General features: G+C 44.7%; 2 protein-coding genes across 3 annotated transcripts in view; one reads left to right on the forward strand and one right to left on the reverse strand.

Annotated features, from left to right (window-relative positions):
• TAOK1 (TAO kinase 1) overlaps positions 1–8,221 on the reverse strand; it is a 65,592-nt gene extending 57,371 nt beyond the window's left edge. For both annotated transcript variants that reach the window (XM_026797229.2, XM_005493672.4), the window contains exon 1: positions 8,078–8,221. The gene's annotated coding sequence lies outside the window, so the exon portion shown is untranslated. The remainder of the gene's footprint in view (positions 1–8,077) is intronic.
• On the forward strand, positions 7,084–23,401 carry LOC102066742 (uncharacterized). Its single transcript, XM_074557321.1, has 5 exons — positions 7,084–7,121; positions 7,713–8,762; positions 9,461–9,579; positions 9,706–9,797; positions 15,530–23,401. The coding sequence occupies exons 1-4, from the start codon at positions 7,084–7,086 to the stop codon at positions 9,756–9,758; spliced, it is 1,260 nt and encodes a 419-aa protein (XP_074413422.1). The 3' UTR covers positions 9,759–9,797; positions 15,530–23,401.
• The last annotated feature ends 1,141 nt before the right edge of the window (positions 23,402–24,542 follow it).

Consider the following 24,542-nt stretch of genomic DNA (forward strand, 5'->3'; position numbering starts at 1 on the left):
GTGCTCCTATGATGAAACAAGAAGCCCCAAACCCCATTCCCTGCATTTTCAGCAGGTCAGGCAGAGTTCCAGAGGGAGATGTGGGACAGGGCTGCTCCACCACACCCCACAGGCAAAGCAGCATCTCCTGCACTCCTGCTTCCACCTCACAACCCGGGAGGTGCTGATGCAAACTGGGAACCAAGGACACAAATTCTCCTGCCCCATCACCACCAGCCATACTGAGCAAATTACTCATTTCTCCACCTGTACTTCAGCATCCCCACCTCATAAATGTGGAAAATAAATATGCCTTTATCACCCATTTGAAATACCTTGAGATTTGTGGGTGAAATTCAGAGCACGGAATTACTGTTATTATCCTGCTAATTCAGAGAAAAGTATAAAATCATCACATATGTAAGATAATATTTCTTTGCTATAGCTTAAATTTCTATTTGTGTATTAATATTTCATTTCTCATATTAATATTAATTATAACTATGTCTGTTTAAACATAAAATATTTGTAATACCTACAGAAAAACATTGTGATTACACCAATTTATAGTCACCAGAGTAATTACTTTTCAGTACCAGAGATTCCCACAGCAATGGGAAGAATATTCAAATGTGGATCACACACCCTGGTGCTGGACCAGCCCCTGGAGAAACTCCAGAGCCCAATGAGATGGCCCACCTGCACAGTGGTCCACAATTATCAATTCCAACAACAGAGGACACATAAGAGAATTAAAATATTATGTGCTAATTGGTATTTTCAATATATAAGGGCCATTCAAGAAAAAGCACTAAAATAATTGGGGAAACTTAGGGACTTTTCCAAAATATTTTTTAAAATTGGGCATCAAAAATTCCATATCAAGTTTTTATTGAATAAACTTGAAAACGATTCTTTAAATGTTCTTTATGGTGTTGTGACTAATTATGAGCTAGTGAAGGTAAATCATGCACTTTATAAGTAAACTATTTTCACGTTAGTCTAGTATTCAAAGCACTCTGCATGTTATTGTCAAATTAGGAACGAATCTTTTGCCCAGTCTTGTTTTTGCAAATAAATTTACATCATCAGTATTGTAATGAAATAAAAGCAAAGGTGAGGATGAAGACTTCCTTATTCCATAACATTTTATTTTGGATAAAAAACTACATATTCAGACGTCGGCTTAAGTACAGATTATCTTAGTGTTTGGCTCCCTGTGCTCTGTCCCTCCAGTCAGCAATAGAAATGTTGAATTCTCTGGTCAGTTCAGGACATATGTGTAGGCTGATCTGCTAAGAATGTGGTCAACTACTGAGCTAGCAGCTGACAGCAACATCTTCTGAGAGCAGAAGGAAATATCTCCAGTGATTGTCATGCAACCACCTAAATTCAGCCCCAGCACCCTCACTAAGCCCTCCTCTCCCCCTCCATGAGCACTCCAATTTGCACAGATCTGGCCACTCAAGGTGGCTTCTGGAATGGAGATGCTCTAGGATTTCCTTGCCCATGTATTGTGTCAAATGAAGGGGAAAATAACCTTCCATCACTTACAAAGGCCAGATGATCAGCATTCAGATGGGTTCGCCTGCATTCTTGCTGCAAAACGGGCAGGTCCCAGCAAGAATGAAAAGGAGGTTCTACCACACACCTCCAGCCAGAGACTAACCCAGTTTTAAACACTTCAAAGCATGTGTTAGAGGGGGTTTGTGTGGAAAGGGAAGAAGGAAAATTAAGCCAAAAACACAGGTAAGAGTTCAGGGTTTGCCTGAATATGGCAATTAACCCATAATAAAAATGGAGCTTGGCATTCTTTGCAAGGCACTGCCTCTGAAATGTACCATTATTTCCTTCCCAACTCTGACATGCACTTCTAGGAGACAGCAGGAATTTTTGTCAAGGCCAAGGTTACCCTCTTTTTTAACTCAAGTTGCAAGCCTTCATAAAAACCCCAATCCAAGAGCCTGGCTGCACACCCAGATGTACCAAGCCACTATAAAGGGGGGTTTGTACCAGCTCAGCTGATGCCAGTGAAAATCAGATCACTGCACCTTGGCCTGTATGGGTGGCAAAACCACATTTGTGCAGCCAGTCCAGCACATAATTCCCAAGACAAGACTTGGATATGCAAAGACCAATTTAAAAAGCCCAAGGAGACAGAGGGGAGTGATGGATTAAAGGCAGAAGATCGGGTGCTGTGCACAGCCCCTGTGTTCTGTCTGACCCTCAAAGAGGGACACAGCTTACCTAGGGGTACAGGGCGAAATCAAACCAAAATAGATTCCAAACCCAGGGTTTAACTAGTTTGCTATCTAGGCCAGGAAACAGTTCTGGAACACATTTAACACAGTTTAATCGCATCAAATCACAGCTGGCCCAGAACTGATTTTAACAACTGTCAACTGCTCCTTGAAACAGGCAAAGCCAAAAAGAAGATCACAGCACACAGTTTACAAAGAGCACAGACACAACCCAAACATCCAGAGCAGCAGCAGCAAAGCAAGGCACATTCAAATCCCATGATCTTTATTCAGATTGGGTTACAAGGAAGTGGGAACTGGGAGGAGTTAATGTTAGTGACAACTGCAAGGCAGAACTAAAGGAGAAACATGTTGCACTGCCACCGGGACACAGCTTGAGAAATCCTAATACTGATGGAGAAAGTTACTGCACTACTTACTGAAAACCCGTGGCCTATTTGAGAAACAGCACTAGCAAAAATAACCTCTCCTCATATCTCATCTCAGCTCAGGAGGGAGGGGACAGTCACCAATTAAAAGGGGACTGAGGTGGGAAATGAGAACTGCACATTAAGAATGGTGAAGGAGGCAAAAATAACAAATATGTGCAATAGCACATGAGATTCTTTCCAAGAAATCTCAGTCTAACATTTCTCTGGGCATGGGCTCATGGGCCTGTTACTGCCCTTGAGCAGGGGAATGTCAGGGAAGAGGAAGGATTGCAGGGTGCTTGAAAACAGATTGAACACATGGATGGGGAACAAGCCAAAAGTGCTACAAGAAATGCTCCCCACACTTCCAACACACTTGTACTTGCATATTCCTTCTTCCCACCCTCCTGGACCCCAAAGCTTTCCAGGCAATAAAAATCAGTCAGAGCAGAGTGAGCTGAAGCTGAACGAGGAATGCAAAGGGAATTTTGCATTGCCCTGATCCTAAGGGCCTAAACCCCCAAAATCTGCGTTTAGCAGTGCTCAACTAATGACAGAAGGCTAAAGGAACGTAAAAGAAGTTTTAAAATTTAGGTGAACTAAGTGAAAGGCTGAAAGCAACTTTATTCACATTTTAAGAAATCAAATGTAATACATATTGGCTTTCAGTCTAAAGCTATAGCAAAAATCTGTGAGATTACCAGTAAACATCAGAAATTTTCCTTTCAAATATGGATTGATAAAGCTGACCTGCAATAAAAGCTTCCAATGAAACTCACGGGCACTATCCCCCCACATCCTGATAGGAGGCTGCCCTGTAAACATGCTGAACTCAATGAGCGTAGGAGAAAACTGTTTTTATAAAATTACATCTCACTCTAAAGAAAATATTTGTATGGCTGTAGCCAGGAGTGTAATAAGGGTCATTGGAAGATCACAGGCACAGAAAACTGAAGAGCCTGCCAGCTTTAGAGTTTTGTGACTTCTACTTTTATTCCTCAAGATCTAACTATCCCCCCAAACAAAACATTTCAAGCCTTTTCCATCCTGAGGACAATACTCAGTAGGTAAATCTCATGCTGTCACCCCATCCTGACCCCTAAAGAAAAATCAAAACTGTTTCCAGCCAAGCAATACAGCAGGCAAAACTACAAGCTACTGTCCAGTTGTATTAAGAAGCCATCAGCACTCAAACTCATGTTGGACTGTCCTCACCAACCCCTAAGAGAAAGGAAACCTCACCTCCAAGCTATAGGTGTGTAACTAATGCTGTAGATCTGTCCTCAGCAAGCTCTGATTGAACTGGAGAAACTTCTTTGTTTAGACAAAACTTATTGCTGCTTGGGCAATTTCATGTTTTGTTTACAGTGGCTACCTTGCCTTTTCTTCTGGCAAAGAAACAAAGATTTATCAGAATGTGAAAAAAAAAAATTCAAGAGTAATAATGTAATGATTTCTCATCAAGTATTAGAAGTTCCTAATGGCTTCCCTTCCACAATTAAAAAAATGCTGTAATTCCAGTGATCATCAAGTATTTGTTTAAAAATTGCTTTAAAAAACACGTTTGGAGCCCCCACTGTGCTGGCTAATGTCCATTGTGTTTCTAAGGGCCTTCAGAAAGTGTTCCCTCCTCCATGTTCTGTACTGTAAATGAGCACTTAGGCAAAGAGGAAGGAATAGTGTGTAAAAGCCAACTCTGCTTTTAAACAGCTCTCTATCTTTTCCTACTATTTTCTGAACACTTCTTCCCTTCAGACACTTTGCATTTCACCTCTGATTTCATGTTTTTATATTTTAAATTTTTTCACAGGAAGGACTCTCCCTTCACATGAGGGGTTTAGTGATTTTCTGACCCTTTGTCCATTGAATTTTTTTCAGTCTCTTCTCCACAGAGAAATCAATGTATAATCAGCAATGCCTCAGCATGTTAAAAGACAATAAAAATAAAGAATCCTGAACCCTAGCCACTACAAATTTAGCAAAAAGTGCCACCAGCCACCTCTGCCTTTAAACCTCACTGCTGGCTGTGGTGGTGCAGCCCAGTCCCTGGGGTTGTCTCTAACCTCACCTCGCTGTGCACTGAGCATTTCAGACCACCAAGCTGACACAAAACTGTATTTTCCTCAGCTTAGCTTTCTGCTGGTGCAGGATCAAAGACCAGAGCCAATGGAATGACACATGGAGAGGCAGGTGGGGTCAGGACTGACACCTCAGTAAGGGGAATTTGCCAGAGAGCACCAGGCCTCACAAACCAGGGCTTCATCCTGCACTGTGTCCATCCAGGAGGAGCACTTGGTGGAGAAGAGTAGGACACACTCAATATCATACAAGAAAAGACAGATGTGGGTCTCAGAAAGTATTCAATCATCCTGCTCTGTGCTGTTACAGGCAAGCTTGTCCCAAGCATGGTTAACCAGGAGAGGACAGAACTGAAACTCTGCTGTCAGACCCAGGAAACTTTCCAGTTCAGGCATGACTCCAGGCCAGGGTTGGAGCTCAGCTCTTCCCTTTGTCCAGGATCACAAGAGGAAATAAAAGTAAAATCCTTGACACTGCACAGCACACTTGAACAGGAAAAAGGTAATGGCCCCCCAGCAGCACTGCCATTCAGAAGGCAAGAGCATGGCTCACCCCTGCTAACACCAAAGATTTTTCTAATTTCTAGTATGCACTTCAATCTAACAGGATGTTGTTTACATGATTTTAATATGAACAGGAACACAACAGAAAATGCTTCTAAGATAGGATCTTAGTGATTATGGGAGTGTTCTTCAAAACACACTGAGAATGGAATCAGGCAAGTGGTATTTACCATAGCTTCCTCACCACTTCTGGGTCACAAAGAGAGCCAGATCAACCCTAATTATCCTCTTACTTGACAAAATACCTATACTGTCAAAAAAACTTCTATGAGGCATATTTTGGAAATGACCTTACAAGTTTATCCTCACAGAAGTGACAGATACCAGCAGCAGTACATCCAGTCTGTCTTTGCTAGAAAGAAAATAACATCTGAAAAAACCAAGTACCTGGAAACCACCTAATGTTGAGAATGCAAGGGTTGTGTCAAAGTGGAACTCACTACTGCAGAGTCAGCTACCTACAACATCTTTAAAACAAATCTCTGAAATTGCTGCCATATCTATTGTTCTCTACAAAACATCCTCATTACAGGAAATCCACTACTAGGATACATCTGAAGATGTAATTATTAGTGTGATATTTGTTTCTCTTCTAATGAATCTCACCAAGCATAAAACCTGAGACTGCCCTACTACTCATTAAAAACATGTTATTCTGGAGACAAAACTGGTGAATAGAGCTAGAGATGAAAACTGCACAATTGGAAATGTTATTTAGCTGTAAGTAAACATTAAAAGTTCTCCAGTTTAGCTTACACTGGTATTTAACAGCAGGACATAGATAACTTTTTCAAATAGTCTAACTTGAGGCCTAAGCCACCTTATCTGTGCATAATTTTAATGCCAACATCTGGTCCTGTACAGGCAACACTTAATTCATTCAACTTAAAAAGAAAAACAATATCCAACTATCCAAAGAGCTTTTACTTCAGGCAGCTGTATTTCAGCAGGATTAAACTTAAAATTAGGCTGTTCCATCAGAACCGCCTTCTCTTCACTGAGATATTGTCACCAGAGGAGAAAAACCTTCTGCCAAGTTCAAAGGACAAATTGAGGTTCAAGTTTATCAATGTATTTCAGCAAATGGATAAAAGGAAGAGGAGTCCTAAAAATGGCAAACATACCAGTCAGAACTAGGCCAATGTTGTGGAGAATCTAATATGAAGGCTCAAGCCAATCGTTGATTACGTTTGCCCTTGGACGTAAGTAGCAGAAACTATGGCACACTAACTATGAGGAGGCACAAAGGCAAGGAAAATACAGGCTCAAGAAAAGCATACCAAAAACTGTATTTATTGCAACAGAAGTTGCTATTCTGTAATCCTGAAATATGAAAACAAGCCTTCCCTAGTGTCAAAATGTATCAGTTTTCCACGGTTTTCACTATTATGTGCTATCTGCTAAAGCTGTTTTTCAGACACTGAGGATCTGAACTATATTGTTCAATTTTTTATATATATATATATATATATATATATATATATACATTTAGGGTGGTTTTTTGAAACGTTTCATCTGAAGCATTCCAAGCTGATAACCTTTATCCAAATACATAAAACAAGAGCCATGTCAAACGCACTATAAATAGCATTAATAGTAAGGAATCAATAACATCCAAACCTTTAGGTAACATCTTATTAATCCGCCCTTGGCATGCATGGGCACACTGCTGTAACGGCTCTCAAAATGCAATAGTCAAAGGTGAAGGACACAATTTGTTCAACTAGTTAATGCAACTGCTATTTAACCAACAGAGCCACTAAAATGCCACCTAATGAAATACTCCGTACCATGATAAGCAGCAGAGACAAGCACGATAAACACGAAACGTTTTTCTAAGAAAATACATTAGAAGTCCTCAGGGCTGTTACCGATCTGTCATATTTTCTTCCGAAGGCATGTAAAGATCTACATTTGACAACAACCATTTTAATCTGTGGTTCTCTCCCCCCCTCCCCATTTCTTGTACCGCGCCCAACACAATGGTACAACTGCATCTCCCAGGTATCGCCTTGGTATTTATTTCTGCTTTCACAGTGACAAAGGTCAACTCTGATGCTCCAAAGATGCTTGCAGCAAAGCTGGGTGAGAGATATTTCTAACGACATACCCATACGCTGGGTTACAGAAATCCAGCCTCCATGAGATGTTTTAATCTGACAAATTAAAATGGTTGGGAAACGCTATTTGGGTAACGGAATCGGCCGCCACATGCATTGCTGAGAGGGGAGCAATAAAAGGTCTTTAAAATAGGTCACTTTCAGCCAAATCCCACACCAGCACCGAACAAAATGGTATATACACTGAAAACTCACCGCTTGGGGAGGAGCGAGGGGCATGGAGGAAAAAAAAAAAAAAAAAAAAAAAAAAAGGGAAGGGTGAAAAAAATATAAGGGCATAAATCCGCGCGGGTCTCCAAGGGACCCCAAAGCCCCTCTGGGGGTCGGGGCTCGGCCGGCGGAGCCCCCGGGGGAGCCGCAGACAAAAAGGGCCGCGGCGCTGGGCACGCCTGGCCGCGGGGCCGGCCCCGGCCCCAGCCCTGGGCCTCCGGCGGCCCCTGACAGCGGGGAACACCCCTCCGCCCGCGGCCGCCCCTCCGCGGGAAGCGCCATTTCGCCGCCCGCTCCCCCGCCGGTGCTCGGTGGCGGCGGCCCCGACCCTGCGGCACTGCCGCAGAGCGCGGCGGGGGAGGCGCCGGCCCCACCGGGCCGCCCCCCCCACCCACCGCCTCCCGCACCCTCCCGGGGCCGCCCCGGCCGAACCCCCGCCGCGCTGCCTGCCTTACCCTCCGCCGCAGCCGGGCTGGGAGCGCCGGTCGGCCCCCCGCGGAGGAGGAGGAGGAGGAGAACGAGGAGGAGGAGGAGGAGCGGGGCAAGGGGCGGCGGCCCCGCGGGGGGAGGCGCCCCCGGAGGGGCGTCGGGCCCGGCCCCCGCGGGTGCCCGGGCGCGGCGGGCACAAAGGCGGCGGGGCACGGCACCTAAGATGGCAGGGCGGGCGCGGCGGAGCGCTCAGCCGCCGCCACCGCCGCCACTACCACCGCCGCCGCTGCCTGGGCCCCGCTCGCCGAGCCGCGGCCAGGCCGCGCCGCGGAGGCGCGGCGTGCGGGAGGGCGGGCGGCGCCGGCCGTGCCGCCGCGGCGGAGCGGGTCCGTGTGCCGGGCCGCGATCGCTGCCGCCGCCCCGCCGCCACCTCCCCTCAGCGCCGCCCGGGCTCCGGCTGCGCCGCCGCCGCCGCTCCGCGCTGCCCGCAGCCAGCGGCCCCCGCCCGCCCCTCTCGCGAGACTTCGCCGCCCTCTCCCTCCCCCCCCACCACCGCGGCCGGCGGGAGGGGCTGGGGGCGGCGGGGGGAGCAGGGGCGGGGCCGCGAGGGGGCGGCGGAGGGGCAGTTGTGGCGCGGGGGCGGGCGGGGCTGCGTGAGGAGCGGGCGGCGGGCTCAGGGGTCCCGGCTGCGAGGGGCGGGCGGCTCTCGGTGTGAGGGTCTCTTCGAGAAGGGGGTGTCGGTGTGAGGGTCTCTGTGGGGAGAGGGCGTTGGTCTGGTGGGCTCTTGTGAGGAGGGGGCAGCCGGCTGTGAGGGGTTGTGTGAGGAGGAGCCCTTGCTGTGAGGGACTCTTGGGGAGGGGTCGTTGGTGTGAGGAGAGGGTAACCTAACCAGCTGTGAGGAGGGGTTTTGGCGTGAGGGGCAGTTTTAGGGGGATAGGTGAGGGGTTGCTGAGGGATAGGGGAACAGGAGAGAGCTGGCTGAGGGGAGTTTGCGATAGACGGTTTGTGGAAGCCCCATGTGGCAACACTGAGGGGTGAGAGGGGCCTGCGGGAGAAGATGGTGGGGGGCTGCTGCTGAGGCCATTTGAGCTCAGACAGCATTTTGAGGGGCAGCAGGCCTGAGGGAGAATGAAGAAAGGTGTGGAGTGGGCAGAGAGATGAGGGGTCCAGCAAGGGAGTACATGGGGCCAGGACGTGTGTAGGGGAGAGGCCTGGCATGGGTGGGAGCTTTTAGGGGGTAATGTGGCAGAGGACAGTGGGTTTGGGGCAGGCTGGCTGTGGTGAGGCCATGGAGCCAAGTGGAGCTGCCTCTTTGGCCAGGAGCAGCTCATCTACAGGGGATGACAATCCTAGGAGGTCGTAGGTGACTGCTCTAGTGCAGCTGCCCTCACCAAATGGGTGTGTTTCAGCCTGCCCTTGGCCGAGCTATATCTGGGTTGTGGCCAGAAGAGGGGAAAAAAATCTCATGGCTTGAGCACATGGTCTCCTAAACTGTACCCTTGGCTCACAGTGGTGGGTGTTGAACTTGGTAGGTTGTTGAGCCTTTGTGTGCTTTGGTATCTCCATCTACGAAGCGGAGATAACAGTTGGCTTCATGCAGGGATTAATTATCGCATCTTGTAGTCACGTATTTGTTTATTTGTTTTTACTATAGATTACAGCTGGAGGAATTCTAAACAGTCCACTTCTCCTTGTCATGGTGTTTGAGCGCATTGTGCTCCTGTCTGAACAGAGGAAATCACTGAGGTCAGTCTCCCTTGTGTTTATCGTTGCTTTCCCTTTCAGAAGTAGGGGGACAAGGAATCATCAAAATAACCATTTGTACTGACATTCTGATAATAAATTAATAGAAACAGTTACATAAGACACAAAGTTTGTCAAAGGTGTGTTTGTAGGGATGGCTTCTGTTTTTAACTTCAGAATTACGCTGCAGGCACAGTGCGCTCTGTTATAAAGCATTCTGCAAATACTCAATTTTGAGATGTCCCCAGTATGAAATTATACAACTCTGTAAATCCAGTATTACTGCTACTACTGAAATAGGACAGATGAAACAAAAGTCCTTCCAATTTCCACATAATCTAACAGAAAGCTCTGTATCCAGCAGGTGTTGAGGTGATCCTGGATACAGTTTAGGTGAATTTTGCATTTACCTTTAGACAGGCAGAGCCACTGGGGACTCTAATCTGGGATGGGGGACACCTGAGGAATGTTATTTGCCATAACCATTGTGGACCACATCTAGAGTTTTGTGAACTTGTCCCAAAGTGGTCTGACACTTTGCCTTTTCAAATCCCTATAGGAAAAGTGAGACAAACGTGGATCACTTCAAACATATGTTGTTGTGGGTATTGGGAGAGGCAAACTAAAGGTTTATCTGATGATCTCAACCTTGAAGTTGGCAGCTTTGACGGGAAACTTGGTTTCATTCATCTGCCAAAGATATTTGTAGTGTATCATTTGACAAGTTAGAAGGCATTTTTGTAATGACACAAAAATAAAACCATCCGTTTTCTGAAACTACAGTTTCTGTCTTCTGAAATAATATGGGAGCCACACTTCTGGGGAAATTAAGGGCATGTTTGAAAGGTAAACATTTGTGTTTTCAAATTTTGGAGGAATGGTGTTTAATGTGAATCTGCTCAGTGTGGCCTATTGATTCAAATTTGGTTTTGTACTTGTTTTGTCGAATTAGTGGGTATAATTTGCTTTTGGAGATGGGAGAACAAAATGGAGCAGTAAGAGAGAGTGATCCGCCCACGGGGTCAAAAGGTGGAATTAAGAATCAGGTTCTTCTGAATCTTGATCTTGTACTTCTTCCTGCAGACAAATTGCCTGTAAAGCTCATGAATTATGAGAGCTAGCGAGGTCCATGGAGCTAACCCAGCAAATGCCAGCAGAGAGTCTGGGCCACAGCTCTTAGTGTTACACACGTGACAGAAAATGAGAGGTCTAGGTAAAAATCCTCAGACTCTCTTAATAGTGGCTGCAGAAAAATGTGAATAATGCTTTGCCCTTAACTATCAGGTATTTTACTTGAAATGCTAGATCTGCATTTGATATGTATTCAGTGACTGCTTCAAAAATATACAGTATAGTCTGTGAACAGCCTGGAAAAAGTTCACTGAAATTCTGAAGGAACAGCCAGTGTGAAATTTATGTTTATTGTCACCAGCTGAACTAAACAACATATTTAGCTCTCCTAGTCCATTGCTAAGGTGTGTTCTTGCTGCCTTCTCAAAACACCATAGTAAGTATCTAGAAAGTTAGTTCAGCTTCATTTGCTAATTTCCTGATGCAACTTTAGTCCGCTTAAGAACTAAACAAGTTTATGTATGTCTGCATCTGGGATTTGCACCAGTCTATCTGTCAGATAGCTATACCCAAAGTTAATTCTGTCTGAAGGAGGTGCCAGAACATCAATAAATAAATATTACAAATTGCCTAGCGGTTCAGCTGACAGGCAGAACTGGTTTCAACACATTGCTCCCAATGTGCTGCTGCAGAGCTGGCCCTGGACTAGACCCATAGAACATTCCAACGTGGACAGGACCTTTAAGAGCTTGCACCAGCTCTCCATGATATTGTAGGAGAGGAAGTAGAGAACAATACTGAGTCCAACGGAAACTGTGGCAAGAATTTCTTCAAGGCACATTGTAATTACTCGAGCAGGGAGTTTGGCCAGCACATTGGGGTTAACACCCCTGCTCCTGTAGAGGTGGCACAGTTTATTTTTTTTAATGACTTGAAGTGATGAGAAGCTTGGCTTTCTGTCTCAGCAGGATGACACCAGTTCAAGCAGTGGAAACTTCTTACAGCAATATGAAGGTGCTGGTTCAGAACTAACTCAGAGCAGTGATGGGGCCTAGCACAGTAATCATTGCTTTATAAATACTTGCAGTAGATAAGAAAGATAAGAATGTGATTAGGGCACAGTTTCAGGTGCTGTAATTACAGCCATGCCTTCCTCAGCCTTTGGTCCAAATGCTGCTTGAATCTGGCCATTTTTAAGCAAACAATTGTAAATTTTAGAAGAAATCGTAGAACTTGAAGCAGAGAAATTTGGTTATTAATTATATAGCAGCTGTGGACAGCAGTTATCGATGCTTTTTCTTAGAAGCTTGTTATCATACAAGCAGAATGTAATTTAGCCAATTCTTTTATGCCTTTGGGATTTTTAGAAAGTGTTCTTTGTATGATGTACTAATTTAGAAACTAACTTTCAGCTTGTTTTTTGCTTGCAGAGAAGATAAGCACTTGTGTGTTTTAGTGAGTGACTAGTTGTGCAATGCACAAGTGAGGAATTGCTTTGATTTTACTAGCACATGAAACCTGCCATCATTCCTATAGTGCACTTTGGGCCATTATTATGGGTTATGAGGTTATACAGGAAAAACATGTTCTAGAGAAAGGCTGGTCACAATAAACGAGGTAGAGTCTCCCAGATGACAACAATCTGGTTTTGTATCAATGATGTCAATGCTTGGGTACATCCACTGCGATGAAGATACCGTGTCAGGCAGTGTCCCTCTGACAGTTCCTGTTGTAAGGACAAAAATGAAGCAATACTGACATTGTTACGTAACTGCTTTTGTATTCTATGACAACAATTATAATACTTCACTCTTCTCTTACCTTTTATTAGATGCTCCTTGCTGTGCACTTATGATTGTTCCATGAGTTGAGTGGTTTTAGCTGTTAGGAAATGGGGAAATGGTGGCACAAGAAGAAGTACTTGTCAAGGTCATATGGGAAATGAGTGTCAGAGACATAAACAGAATCTCAGCCTTCTGACTCTGCCCTCTGGGAAACCAGACAAAAGTGGAAAAGTGGCTTCCAGTGTGACTCAACAGCTTTTCCTTCCCCAACCACTGCCATGCTGGGCAATTACAAATAAATGCCAGTAGGTCATTTCCACCTGAGTAAAACAGGTTTCCAAGGGACTCTAGGTACCATGTCTTCTGCTAGTGAGGGCTCTTCCATGGGTCTTTGCAATAAATTTCCTTTGAAATCTCAGAATTTTGGAACTAACTGTTTTTTGGGCCATGACAAGGAGAGTCTGTTTAGGTATCTCAGATTTTTTCCCAGCAGCAGGGCTGAAGGGGGTTTTACTCTGGCATTGGTTCAGAATACCTGCAATGGGTACATGGACCAGTATTATGGAGTCCTTGATCTTGAAGAGTGACTGATGGAAAGAAGCAGCACAGGAAAGGCCTTGGCTCTGGTCCTTGGATGGATGGGTAAGAAGAGGCCTTTGGCAGAGAAGGGAGAAAGGTGACTAATAATGTGAAACTGGGAGGAAACTCATTTCAGTTATGCAATCTGCTGGCTTGCTTTCTCTGAGGGAAGACACCTTTTGTTAGTCGTTCCACTGGCACTTGCTGCTCATGCTGTCTTCTGAATAGAAATCTAAACCAATTATTTCTCTGCTTGACTTAGGAAGCTTAATTTAGCTTCACAGCAATGAAAATACAACAGCATTTAATTTCTTTGTTCTCCATCTGCAGGATTTCTTTTAGATTTATTTTGTCTCTTTCTTTTATTATTGGTTCTTTTTCCTGGCTGTCCAGTAGTTTAGCCAAGATGAAGAAATGTTTTTTTCTGCTATCATGCACTTATTCCCTATATCTCACTTGTTCCGTGGTTTTCTGTGTCCTTTTTGCTCATTTCCAAAGCTTCCATGGAGAATTTTGCCGTGGTGGTTCAAGAAGTTGCTGTTGTCTGATCTAATCCTTCTGCACAGGTTTTCCCTCGCAGGTGGGCCAGCAGAAGAGAGTGTTCTGTGCCTGACCCTGCTGGATTAGTGCTGCTGTCTCAGCTCAGGCCCCAGCCTGATAGGGCTGTGACTACTCTGGTGCAGGGATGTGTATTTACCTCAGCTGGCACAGGGAGGTACCTCTGGAAGAGTTTGCTGGAGAGGATGAGTGGAACTGCTGGACAAGAGTTGGTGGAACTCTCTGAGAACTCCTAGATTCCATATTAGCATGGTGGCTTTTCCAGTGATCTGCAATGAACAGCTCTGCTGTTGACCCTATCTAGATTTTGATCTCTTGTTGTACAGATTTTATAGGTAAAACAACATTTTACATTGTTATAAACTTGCTTCCAGGCACTGATTCTTATAATCCCTAAGACAATTGTGAAACTGTGGCCTTGCTCTTCAGCAATTCTGCAGTCACCTATCTCTGAGACATTGTATTTCACCCTTGAATAAGATTCTAGACCAAAAAAAGAGTTAGACTGCATACAGATTAACAAATGTGTTGCTAGTATCTCTGGCTACTGCAGCATGACTCACCCATCAGTGCTTGTCAGAGGCTGCCGTGACCTCATAGAAAGCTTCAACATCTCTTATGTGAAGGCAGGTTGTAATGCAGTGTGGGAATCCTAAATAGGTAGGGAATGAAGTTCTGAGATTGTGATAATGCATACATCATAAACATCTCCCTGGAAATCAATTATGCCCTCACCAGGAATATTCTTACAGATTTCTGAGGATCTCTTGGTGCTCAGCCTGCCTTTCGCTGCTTTCATTAAAAAAACCACCTGTATTATTCAAGACAGCAACAGAAATCAGTGCTGGTAGGAAAATTTAAGAGTGAATGGGACATATCAGGGAAGAGATGCTCTGTTATTTGCAAGGACAAGAAAGAGCTGGTGGTTCCTTTTTATTTATCACAGCATCTACAGACTTTTTTTTTTTCTTATGTCAGTAATGGGGCTTCTGGTACACAGACATCTGCTGCTACTCAAACTGAAAGTGAAATCCCTGGCTGTTGGTCAGGTTGCTGTCCTAAGGACACGTGAATGTCTGCTCCTGTTTTGCTGTAGGTAATTCCTGTATGTGGCAAAGTTGTCTGTGCCAGCCTGGAAGCTTTGTCCAAAAGCAGCAACAGTTACTGTCTCTTGGTTTCTCAAAGCTGCAGCTCCTCACTGGTTCCACAGAGCTGCTTTGTCACAAAGTGTCAGGAACTTTGTAGAAGTCACTGCATCCTCTGCTGTGCTTGGGATCAACTCTGGCATCTGCCTGAATGTTTGTATGTCCCTCCTGCACAGACACTTACCTGGTGAGTTTGTTCCCTTACCCCTTGCCTTAGGTAGGTGGTAGTATGACTTCTGTATTTCTTAACAGTTTTTTATCTTGAGTGTGGGACAGGGATTGTTATTATTTTGGGATAGGGGAAGAGGGCAAAAATCCTGAGTAGATACATTTTACATTCTGGTCCTTCTTTAAGGAAGGTGTAGCAGGTCACAGAATCAATGCATATCATTTGTAAGGGAAAAATAGATGACTTTAGGCCTTTTTATCCATGATTCTGTACCACAGAGATCAGACAGCTGCTATATCTCCTTAGCTGTTTTGTGAATCCATGGGGAAATAAGTTGATGGGTCTGCACAGTTTCAATACTGAGCACTGTGCATGTGCACACAAAAATACATCTAGTTCTAAAAAATGTCTCTGATGTTCTTTGTGCAGAGACCAAGGCCTGGATGATGTTTGCAGACTAGGCATATCTTTGCTGGATGATCTGATGGATTCACATCATGATGTACTTGGGCATAAGAGATGGAATCTCCATAAAAGTGTTGTCCATGCTGCATTCAGCTGTGGGGATGTTGCCTTAAATGATTGATCTAGTGTTTGAAGTCCTATTGCTTGATTTACATCTTGATTTTTAGTATCTTGGCAGACCTTTCTCTCACACAGTAAAGCACACCTGGGGTTTTAGTAGAATTCTGCCCTTAGGTCAAGCTCAAACCTCATTGCTCCTCCCTGCCTTCAGCTGGAAATGGACAGCCACCATTTGTGACTGAATATCCTGAGTCACCGATTCCCAGCTGGCATGTGCACTGCAGTTCCGTCTCTTCCTTTCCGACTGCACTCCCTAGAGGCGATTGGGAACAACTGCAGTCGTCAGCTCCAGCGTGGTGTGCGCTCTTGCCGGGATCCACACAATTGGTGGACAACCCCTGTCTACGTCTATGGGGTGAGCTGCATCTGATTTGTTACTGTATGCCTGGTGTTTCCACACCGGAAAATTGAACATGTGTGGGAATATTTAAAAAAAAATTCTTTATTTTCTAGAAAAATATCTATATTGTGGAGATGGTGATAGGATATCTCCATTAAATAATCAGTTGAGACAAGTGATGATGCCAGTAATGCTCTCACAATAAGATTGTGTGATAATGGATGAAGACTAAGAATCTAGAGAGATAATGAAAGGTGAAGTAGTTACTCCCTACACTGGCAAAATTCTGCTACCAGGAGCAGATAATCTGTTGTGTCAGACACTCTTGTGCTGTGTTTATTATCCTGCTTGTGCAGTGTCCCAAAGAAAGGCTGCTTAAGCTCAGCAGGGGAATTATGCAACATGTTGCTATGTTATTTCTTCTGACCAAAACATTTTCACTGTGTAATGCTTGCTGCTAGTCTTGTGCATAGCTCTGGGGGAAGCTGAAACACAAACCACTTCATTGAGCTTTTTGATCCAACAGGTCTTGACATATTGCTGCTGGACACATCTCTGTGGCTGATGTGAACTGTGACAGTTCCATTCTGTCCTGCTAAAATAACAGCATATTAAACCATACTGTTCTGTCCATGTCATTTCCACCTATTGACTAAAAAGTTAAATTCTTATTAAGCTAGTTTTAATTTACATGTCATAAGATATTAGTTAATGGCCAGCTGATTTTCCTGGCACGAAGACTGCAAAGTGTGTAACACAGATTAGTGCTTGTGTGGGACCAAATGAGTTAAACCAGCTCCTTCTGCTGAGATACCCAGTGAAATACAGTGATGGTCTGCATATCAAATCTGTTTGCAGCAGGTCACCAGTGTTTGCCTGGGACAGTTCATCCTGTTAGCAGGCACTGATCCGGCTGTGGAGGAGATATGTGGCTTGTGCTGACTCATGAAAGCAGGTGCAAGTTGCATCAGTGAAGTAAGGAGTGGCTCACCTTAGAAGCAGGATGTAGGTTTTAGTGTAAGAACTGTTAACAAATCACCTTTGGAAGAAAGTTGGGGGGAAAAAATACAGGAGAGACACTTTGAAATCTGACTTGATAAATTCTGATTCTTCTTGCTGCATCAGGGGCATGTTCCAAATGGGGAAGGTGTGGAATTGTTAACACCACTGAGGTGTCTTGGGAAAACGTGCACTGTAGCTGCAGACAGCAGTTCCTGGCACATTTTCTGGGAGGGTTGGATGACAGCTGTTCATAAACTGTCATATAGTTACTCTCTTGTTCCTTCTTTATAGATCTGACTCATCTCTCCCTGTCCTAAACACACCAGTTTGTTTGGGTTTTTTTCTCTCCTCTCATTTACCTCATATCCTTCAAGATTCCTTTTGTATCTCTGGGCTTAATTCTATTAAATCCAGTTCCCTTGATTTTTACTTTGCCTGTGCTTTGCATTTGCTACAGAGCCCCAGCAAACTTGGCAGCCAACCCTTGGGCACTCCAGAGAAAACAACTGTCTAGACCAGGCACCTTCTGCCCGATGCCCTGGACGTACCCCAGAGCTCCCAGGAATTACTCTGGATTCAGAACAACATGTTGCTATGCAAATGATTCCTTTCTGTTCTTCCTCTTACCTACACAGAGTTACATGCCCCTGACTTCTCAGCAGGCACTAGTCTAATGTTTATTGATCTTTTACAGAGGGCTGATTCAAAGGAAGATTGATAAAATCTTGTCCGGTGTTTTTGTGAACTTATAATTGCACCTGCCTCCTCCTAGGGAATGAGGCAAATGGGACTGAGGGAGCCCACAGAATAAATAGTGAATAAATAGTACCTTCTGCAGAGCTGGAGATAGTGCAAGCTGGAGGCCATCACTGCAAAGGCCTTACAGAGCCTCTGGTATCCAGCAGAATTCAGGAAGGTGTGTTACCCTTTCCTAAAAGGAAGGGAAATCAAATCTTGGTCTAAAGACTCCTATGGCATGGGAAGGGCACAGAAGCTTTAAGGCAAAGTTGCAAGCTCTGCCCGTTCCCAGTTAAAGCCCCTGTTGCCCTAGGCAATCATTGAGCCTGTCAGCGTCCTGCAGCTTTCATACAGAGATGTGACCAAAATAGCTCCACAACTTTACAATGTGGCTAAAAATAGCTTGCAGGTCAGCTTTTTTCTCAAAGGTGGTGGTGACATCAGGGGGAGAGCACTTTTGCTCCTGTTCTGTGCAGGTAGAACTGGATAAACAATGCAGCAGTTTAGCTGAAAAGCCTTGAGGAAAGAGGTGATAAGAGATGGGAAGGGACTGGGGAGAGATGGGCTAAAGTGTCAGAGGCGTGGGCGGACCCACTGCTGCTGGCCAAGTTAGTGTGCTCATACCCAGACAACTTCTCCCCGGGGTTTTGTTTCCATGATGTTTGAGAGTTATCAGTCTGTTCCTGTCTCCTTGTGGCCCATGTCAGGATGTGTCACTGGATGGGCTGGCCAGGCAATGCAGCGTTTCTTGCTCCTCATTTCCAGACAGTGAACACAGCCCATGACATCACCTCTGGCCAGCGGCGGATCAGAGGCTAGGCCATGGCAATGTCAAGTGTGTTTTGCTGTGGCCATTCAACCAGAGAGCTGATCTTTTACAGTGCAATTTGCATGTGGAGGAATCTGGATGGCCCTTAGTTCTAGGGGGATTTCAGCATTTGTTCTTGGGCCAAAAATAGGCTGTTTTTATGGGGTCAAACTGTCTGTTTTTGTAGAGCATTACATTTTACCAAAGGAGCAAAGCTGCACACCATGATCCTCAGAGTTTTAGTCTCTGTTGTGTATACTAAGTCTGGCCATGGAGATGAGTCTCAGCCAAGTCTGGAAGTTAAGTGCCTGATTTGGAATGTTATGGGAATCTAATGTAGGTTATGTGAGGTTTGCCATGCCTGCAGCTCCTGTGCTGCTGAGGTAAGTGTGCTGCAGCAGGCTGTGCTAGTGAGAATTTCCTTTGTGCTGCAGGTTTCATGCCTGGTGCTTTCATAGTGCTGAAAGAGGGGAAGGAGACAACAAAAATGTGAAAAATCGAGGCCAGGTCATTACTGTCAGATGAGGACAGTCCTGTAGCCAGTCAGATGTGACAGAATGCATTGCTGATGCTGCTACCAGGAAGCTTGAGAGAAATGTGACTGACTGAGAGCAGTGCGCATGCGCCTTTGGAGGAAGGAGGCTATGTGTGTGCTCTTGCAATGCTTTTCTCTGCCCAGCAACATCATTGCTTCTTTTCCTGGTGTTCTGCTTAAGCAGCTGTTCTGCATTTATGATCCAATCTATTCTTCATGCAGGGCCATCTTCATACTGAGCCACCTTCACTGTCACTATCAGAAGGACTGATAAGAACTCAGGTTTGCTTTGATTAAGCACTATAAATAGGGCAAAAGCACTATAGTTACTGTCCTCTTAAACTAGTGTGAGTCTTGTAGGACCAGCCTCTGTCCCCACCTATTTAAAATGGCTCCTGTTGCCTCACAAGGGGGAGACTTCAGCCAAATACATCTCCATATTGACAAGTATGGAGAGAATTATGCGCATGATCGGCTTGCTGAGAATTTCATTTGATGTGCAGCTGGAAGTCAGCTGCCAATAGAAAAGGGAGCTCTGCATCCCTACTTGTGTGCTCGCAGTGCATTTAGATGCTACAGGCCACATTAATTGCAGACTGCAGTTAGAACAGGTTATAGGTGAAATCAACTCAATACCATCATCATGACCAGTTAGTACAGTCATTTCTGAGCACTGCAATTTCTCACCACAGCCTGCTCTTTCCCTTCAGTGAGAGCTGTTCCTTGGTCTGCCCTGCCCAGCTTGTAAATGTAGCTCATCAGTCTCTGCTTCTTTGCAAATGAGCTGCTTAGGTAATGGGAGGAGGCAGCAGCACTGCAACCTGCCCATCCCCAGCTGGTCATAAAGGCTTCATGCTCCTTAGGCTTTCTGAAGTTATTTGCCCCATGAATTGTGTGGGTATAAAACTTTGTTGTTTCCTTAAATGCTCTGCCTTTTGCAACAGGTCACTTCCCAGTGGGGAAAACAGGCTGTTGATGTAGTAGGCACTCAGCTTGGCTTTTGGATAAGATCCAGAGGTGATTAGTTTGGGCGCAGCAGTGTGCTAACACAGGCAGAATGCACCCGGACTGGCTCCTGTTGAGATAGCCCCACTCTCCTCACTCTCCACACCTCTGTCCACGGCCCCTGGCTCACTGTGAGCACCGGTCCCTGTCCCTCTCCCTGCCTGCGCTGGCACACCCACAGGGAAACAGAATTTGCACCCCATGCTGCTTGCCCGTGTCCTGATCGGTACCAGCCCTCCCAAAGCAAACAGTGATTTGCCTGTCTGCTCTGACTCAGCTGTGCTGAAGGCAGGAATCAGAAATAAATCCGGTTCAGTGAAGTTCAGGTAAGGAACAGCCTTCTGTAGCAGATACTGAGGCATTTTAAAGGAACTTGACTCTGTCCCAGGAAGGGCACTGAAGTGAGCAATGCTGCATTGGGCAAGAAAACCTACCCAGGAGCCATTAATCTCTCAACATCTGTAGCCCTGTGGTTGTAAGCACTGGGGGTTGTCTTCCCCTGCCTGCAATTACTAGCTAGCAACTGGGAATTCAAAGGAATCAGGGCTATCTTTAGGAAGCAAGTACCTACTCTTTGCCTCCTCTCAGGAAGCAAGGTCCTTCATTACAGCCTGTCATGGCATGGGGCTTGAAGATAAGGAGGAAGGGCAGGAAACCTGCTGGGCTTTGCTTCTTTAGCAGCTCTAAATATTTTCCATAGTCTTAGCACTGTGAGTCAGCATTTCTAGAGCCTTGACTTGTTTACAGCAGCAATCAGTGAGATGGTATAAGGTAGGTGGGGTGAGGAGGTATGTTTGTGTCGAAAATGAAAAACCTTTTGCCCAGGCACAAGTGGAGAAGTTACCAACTGTATTTGCCATTTGTGACTAACAGGAAGCAAAGGATTGGATACCCTAAACAGTAACTGCAGTGGAGCCATTTCCAGAGTAAGGAGTTTCCTAGTGTGAGTAAGGGAATTGAACTTCAAAAAGCTGTAAACCTCATGTTTCATAGTTCACTTGATATACGTATCTACATATTAAAAAAAAAAAAAGACTGCAAATACTTAGGATTATCAGTATAGTGGGATAAAGGTAACACTTCCCATCTGAAGTGGTATGGATTCATTTTGCATTGGTCTGGCTAGGCAGGCTGTGGGGCAGAAAGACCCCCAGAAGTGTACAGGTAACAAATCAATCACTGAAGTTTTCATTCAGAGCCCATACCTACACTGGAATAAGGAAGATCAGTCATGGGATATCTCTGTCACCACATGCAAGCTTTTTCCCTATGCCTGACTGGTCAGCCTGGCTGGATCTCATGGTAAAGGGAGGTGACATCAAAACCAAGATATTTTAGATCTGCAACCTCAGTTCTGCAAAGGTGTTTATTTTGAAAATTCTAGTTTCCATAGTGATGTAGTGCTGTTCTCTCTCATCTTTCTCCCATTAACCCAGTCTTAGCAGCCATTAGATAGATTATCACCGAGGCAAACCTTAGCATTTTTTAATCTTAAGTGATTTTATATGTGTTGGTTCCTTAGTGAATCAGAAGCATTTAGTCAAGGATTGACTCACATCCTTTCCTGGGGCTGCTATGAGGTCTATTGCAGTGAAAAGATGATAATGAAGAGTGAATATTATTAATTGGACTTGATGAATGAATTAGTAGTGGGAGGGGGGGACATCTCATGTCTGGAATTCTGGTTCAGTTATATGTCTTTAGGTTTTACTTGGGTTCCACTATAGCTTCATTAGGATATCATATTTTTGTTTCATACATGTAGTAAATAAACCCTTTTGTAAGGGTTGCTGTATACTGCTGTTCCACTGCTTTTCTTCACCCCAGAGGTGACTTTTGGACACAGTTCCCCTTCCCATTGTTAACAGAGCCAGTGCTCGTGGCTCATTCCTTCATTCTTCTTTTCAATACGTACAAAAATGCAGTTAAGAAATAAGGCAATATCTTTTTTATTGGTGTGTTTTGTTTGTTTGGTGGCTGTTGTTGTTTTGTTTCCTGGTGCATCTGGCCTTTCCTGGTCAAGGAACTATTAGTTTTGCCAGAACAGTTATGCAGGTTGGAATGTAAAAATCCCAGACTTAACCCTGCAGCAGTAATGGCATGCAAAAAACCAAGATGTGGAGATGATTTATTCTGATGGTGTAGCTTGCCTTTTAAGGAGATGATTTAGTGAGTTCTTTTGCCTATATGAACTGTATCTCCACCTGGGGAGCTATGCCAGAATAGCTGTTCCATAAACCCTTTGCTGTGAACAACAGCCTTTGTCCTGGAATTCAGTCCTCATGAGTAGGTAAGCAGTGAAGTACAGAAACTGTGTGGGAGAACGAGAGTGGCACTGTGGACCAGATTCCAAGATAAGGAAGTAGGGCTAAATAAAGGCAAGGGTTAGCCTTTGGTTCCTGCAGTGTCCTGTAACAAAAATACCTGAATTGTATAAAATAGAACACAGTTCCAGTAAGCTGAGGATGCAGGAACTCTGTGGAATCTGGATGTTAACAGGCATCTGCTGCACAGTGCCCATTGCTTGCCCTGCCAGTCAGTTTGATTTCCTCCCCACCTAGAGCCATCAGCTGTCTTGTTTGTATTCAGTCCTTGAGTTCTTCAGAGGAGATGGGTTTTCAAAAGTCAGTTCTTCACCCTGCTTCTATTTGGGCTCCCCAGGCCCTGGATATCTGGCAGAAATAGCCTCTTAAATCCCAAGAGGTATAAGCTCACTTGTGCTCCAAAGAATAGTAATCCTACCAAAATCTCTATTTTAGATGTCAAATATTTACTTTTAGCTGAATTATGCCAATCCATTGAGAAAACTAATAATACTTTGCTCTTCACAATGTAGCTTATCAGTGAATCCTGATCTATATTCTATGCAAAACATTAAAAGGTGGCTGCTTATCTTTTCATTTACCTTTTTTTTCCCTTCATGTTCCTGCATTCCTATGTTTTGAGATAAGGTGAACAAAAGTTCTCCAGCTGCTATCGTTAAGCTATGCATTCTGCAATACCTTCACTGTGTTCTTTCTGATTCACTCCCTCCAAGGTGAATGGCCCCAGTCTTTTTAAATTTCCTTCAGACAAGGGCTCTTCCCAATCCCTGTTCTTGCAGTCAACCATCATTGCCCTGTGTCACATAATGAAGCAGCACAGTAATAACTCAAACAATAACCCCTCCAGATCTGTCAGTGCTGAGCATTGTTAAGATGGAGATCCTGAGTGCAAACACAAGTAGAGGAATCCTCATGTACCAAATGCAGACATACCCAACCCACATGTAAACACTAATAATTTTTTTTTAAAATTTCCTGTTTCAAAATACCTGCTTGGTATCCAAGTGAAATGAGAATGAAATGTGACTAGCAGCCTTGTGACTGCTGTGTTGTATAACAAGATAAAAAGTGCTTGGGATTTGTGGATTGAGCTTTTTTTCATTTGTCTTCCAGAGGTCAAAGTCCACTGCAAGCAGTGACTGATACGATTCCCTGTGTAAGTCAGGCTGGACTGCCTGTGCCTCAGGTTCTAACAGCAGGGGAGTTTGTGCAAGAGCACCTTGGTAGGTGTTTGTCTGGATTTCTCTGTGGTCCCTGTGACGATCCTAGGAAGCAGGAGAAGATCCAGAATTGTCTGAAAGCCAGGATTCTTTGAAATCCCAGAGAAGTAATGATGAGCAATGTGGCTGAACCTGCTAGCCTGCTTCCCATTCTGCTTCTTGTATGGGTCCAAGAAGCTGCCTCCAGTTTTATACAATTGGACTCTAGTAAACAATTTTGCATGCAGCTATGGGCAGCAGATGTTACTCATGCCTGTGTGAACACTTCAGTGTTTTTACAACAGGGATGATCCTCAGATTGAGTCCTGTTAAACAATGGATGTACCCACCAGAAGTCCCACTGGTCTCAACCATTCTGTTACAGCTTGCTCAGAACACTTTGAAGGATGGTCACGCCATCCTTCTTTGGCCACTCAAGGGGATTGACTCACAAATATGAGCAAAATAAAATTAGATGGCTTAAGTGGCTGCAGCCCCAGCTGTGTCCCCACTGCCCGATTCCCAGAAGGTCATCCCTGCAGCCAGGCTGGCTGTGGAAGGCAACTCCAGAGCTGCTGTAGTGACAGCCCATTCTTCAGGGTGTTAATGCTTGTCTGGCTCCTCTGTGAAACACTTTAGGAAGCTTAACCAGAATAAAAATGTGCACTTTTCCATCTGAAGAATTATTTTTTAGTTTAATTTCTCAAATGGGCTCCGAGAAGCAGCAGTGTTGCTGTGAGGGCAGGGCAGAAAGAGATGACCTTCCCTTTTGGGAGCAGCCATTACGTCAGTTTTGCTGCCTCACAAAACTATACCCTATGGTTATTTTTGGTACTAGACTGCCTTAATTTTCTGGAGAGTGAATGAAGGATTAGCATAGTGTGCTTATGACATTTGGAAACTAAG

Source organism: Zonotrichia albicollis, chromosome 22 (genome assembly GCF_047830755.1).
Source record: "Zonotrichia albicollis isolate bZonAlb1 chromosome 22, bZonAlb1.hap1, whole genome shotgun sequence".
Lineage (NCBI taxonomy): Eukaryota > Metazoa > Chordata > Aves > Passeriformes > Passerellidae > Zonotrichia > Zonotrichia albicollis.

Excerpts from the sequence above, each read along its gene's own strand:
- LOC102066742 (XM_074557321.1), top strand. The coding sequence starts at position 7,084 with ATGATAAGCAGCAGAGACAAGCACGATAAACACGAAAC. Across the intron at positions 7,122-7,712 it reads AAGCACGATAAACACGAAAC|GGACCCCAAAGCCCCTCTGG; the intron begins GTTTTTCTAAGA and ends CGGGTCTCCAAG. Across the intron at positions 8,763-9,460 it reads AGGGGCGGGCGGCTCTCGGT|CCTGCCCTTGGCCGAGCTAT; the intron begins GTGAGGGTCTCT and ends GGTGTGTTTCAG.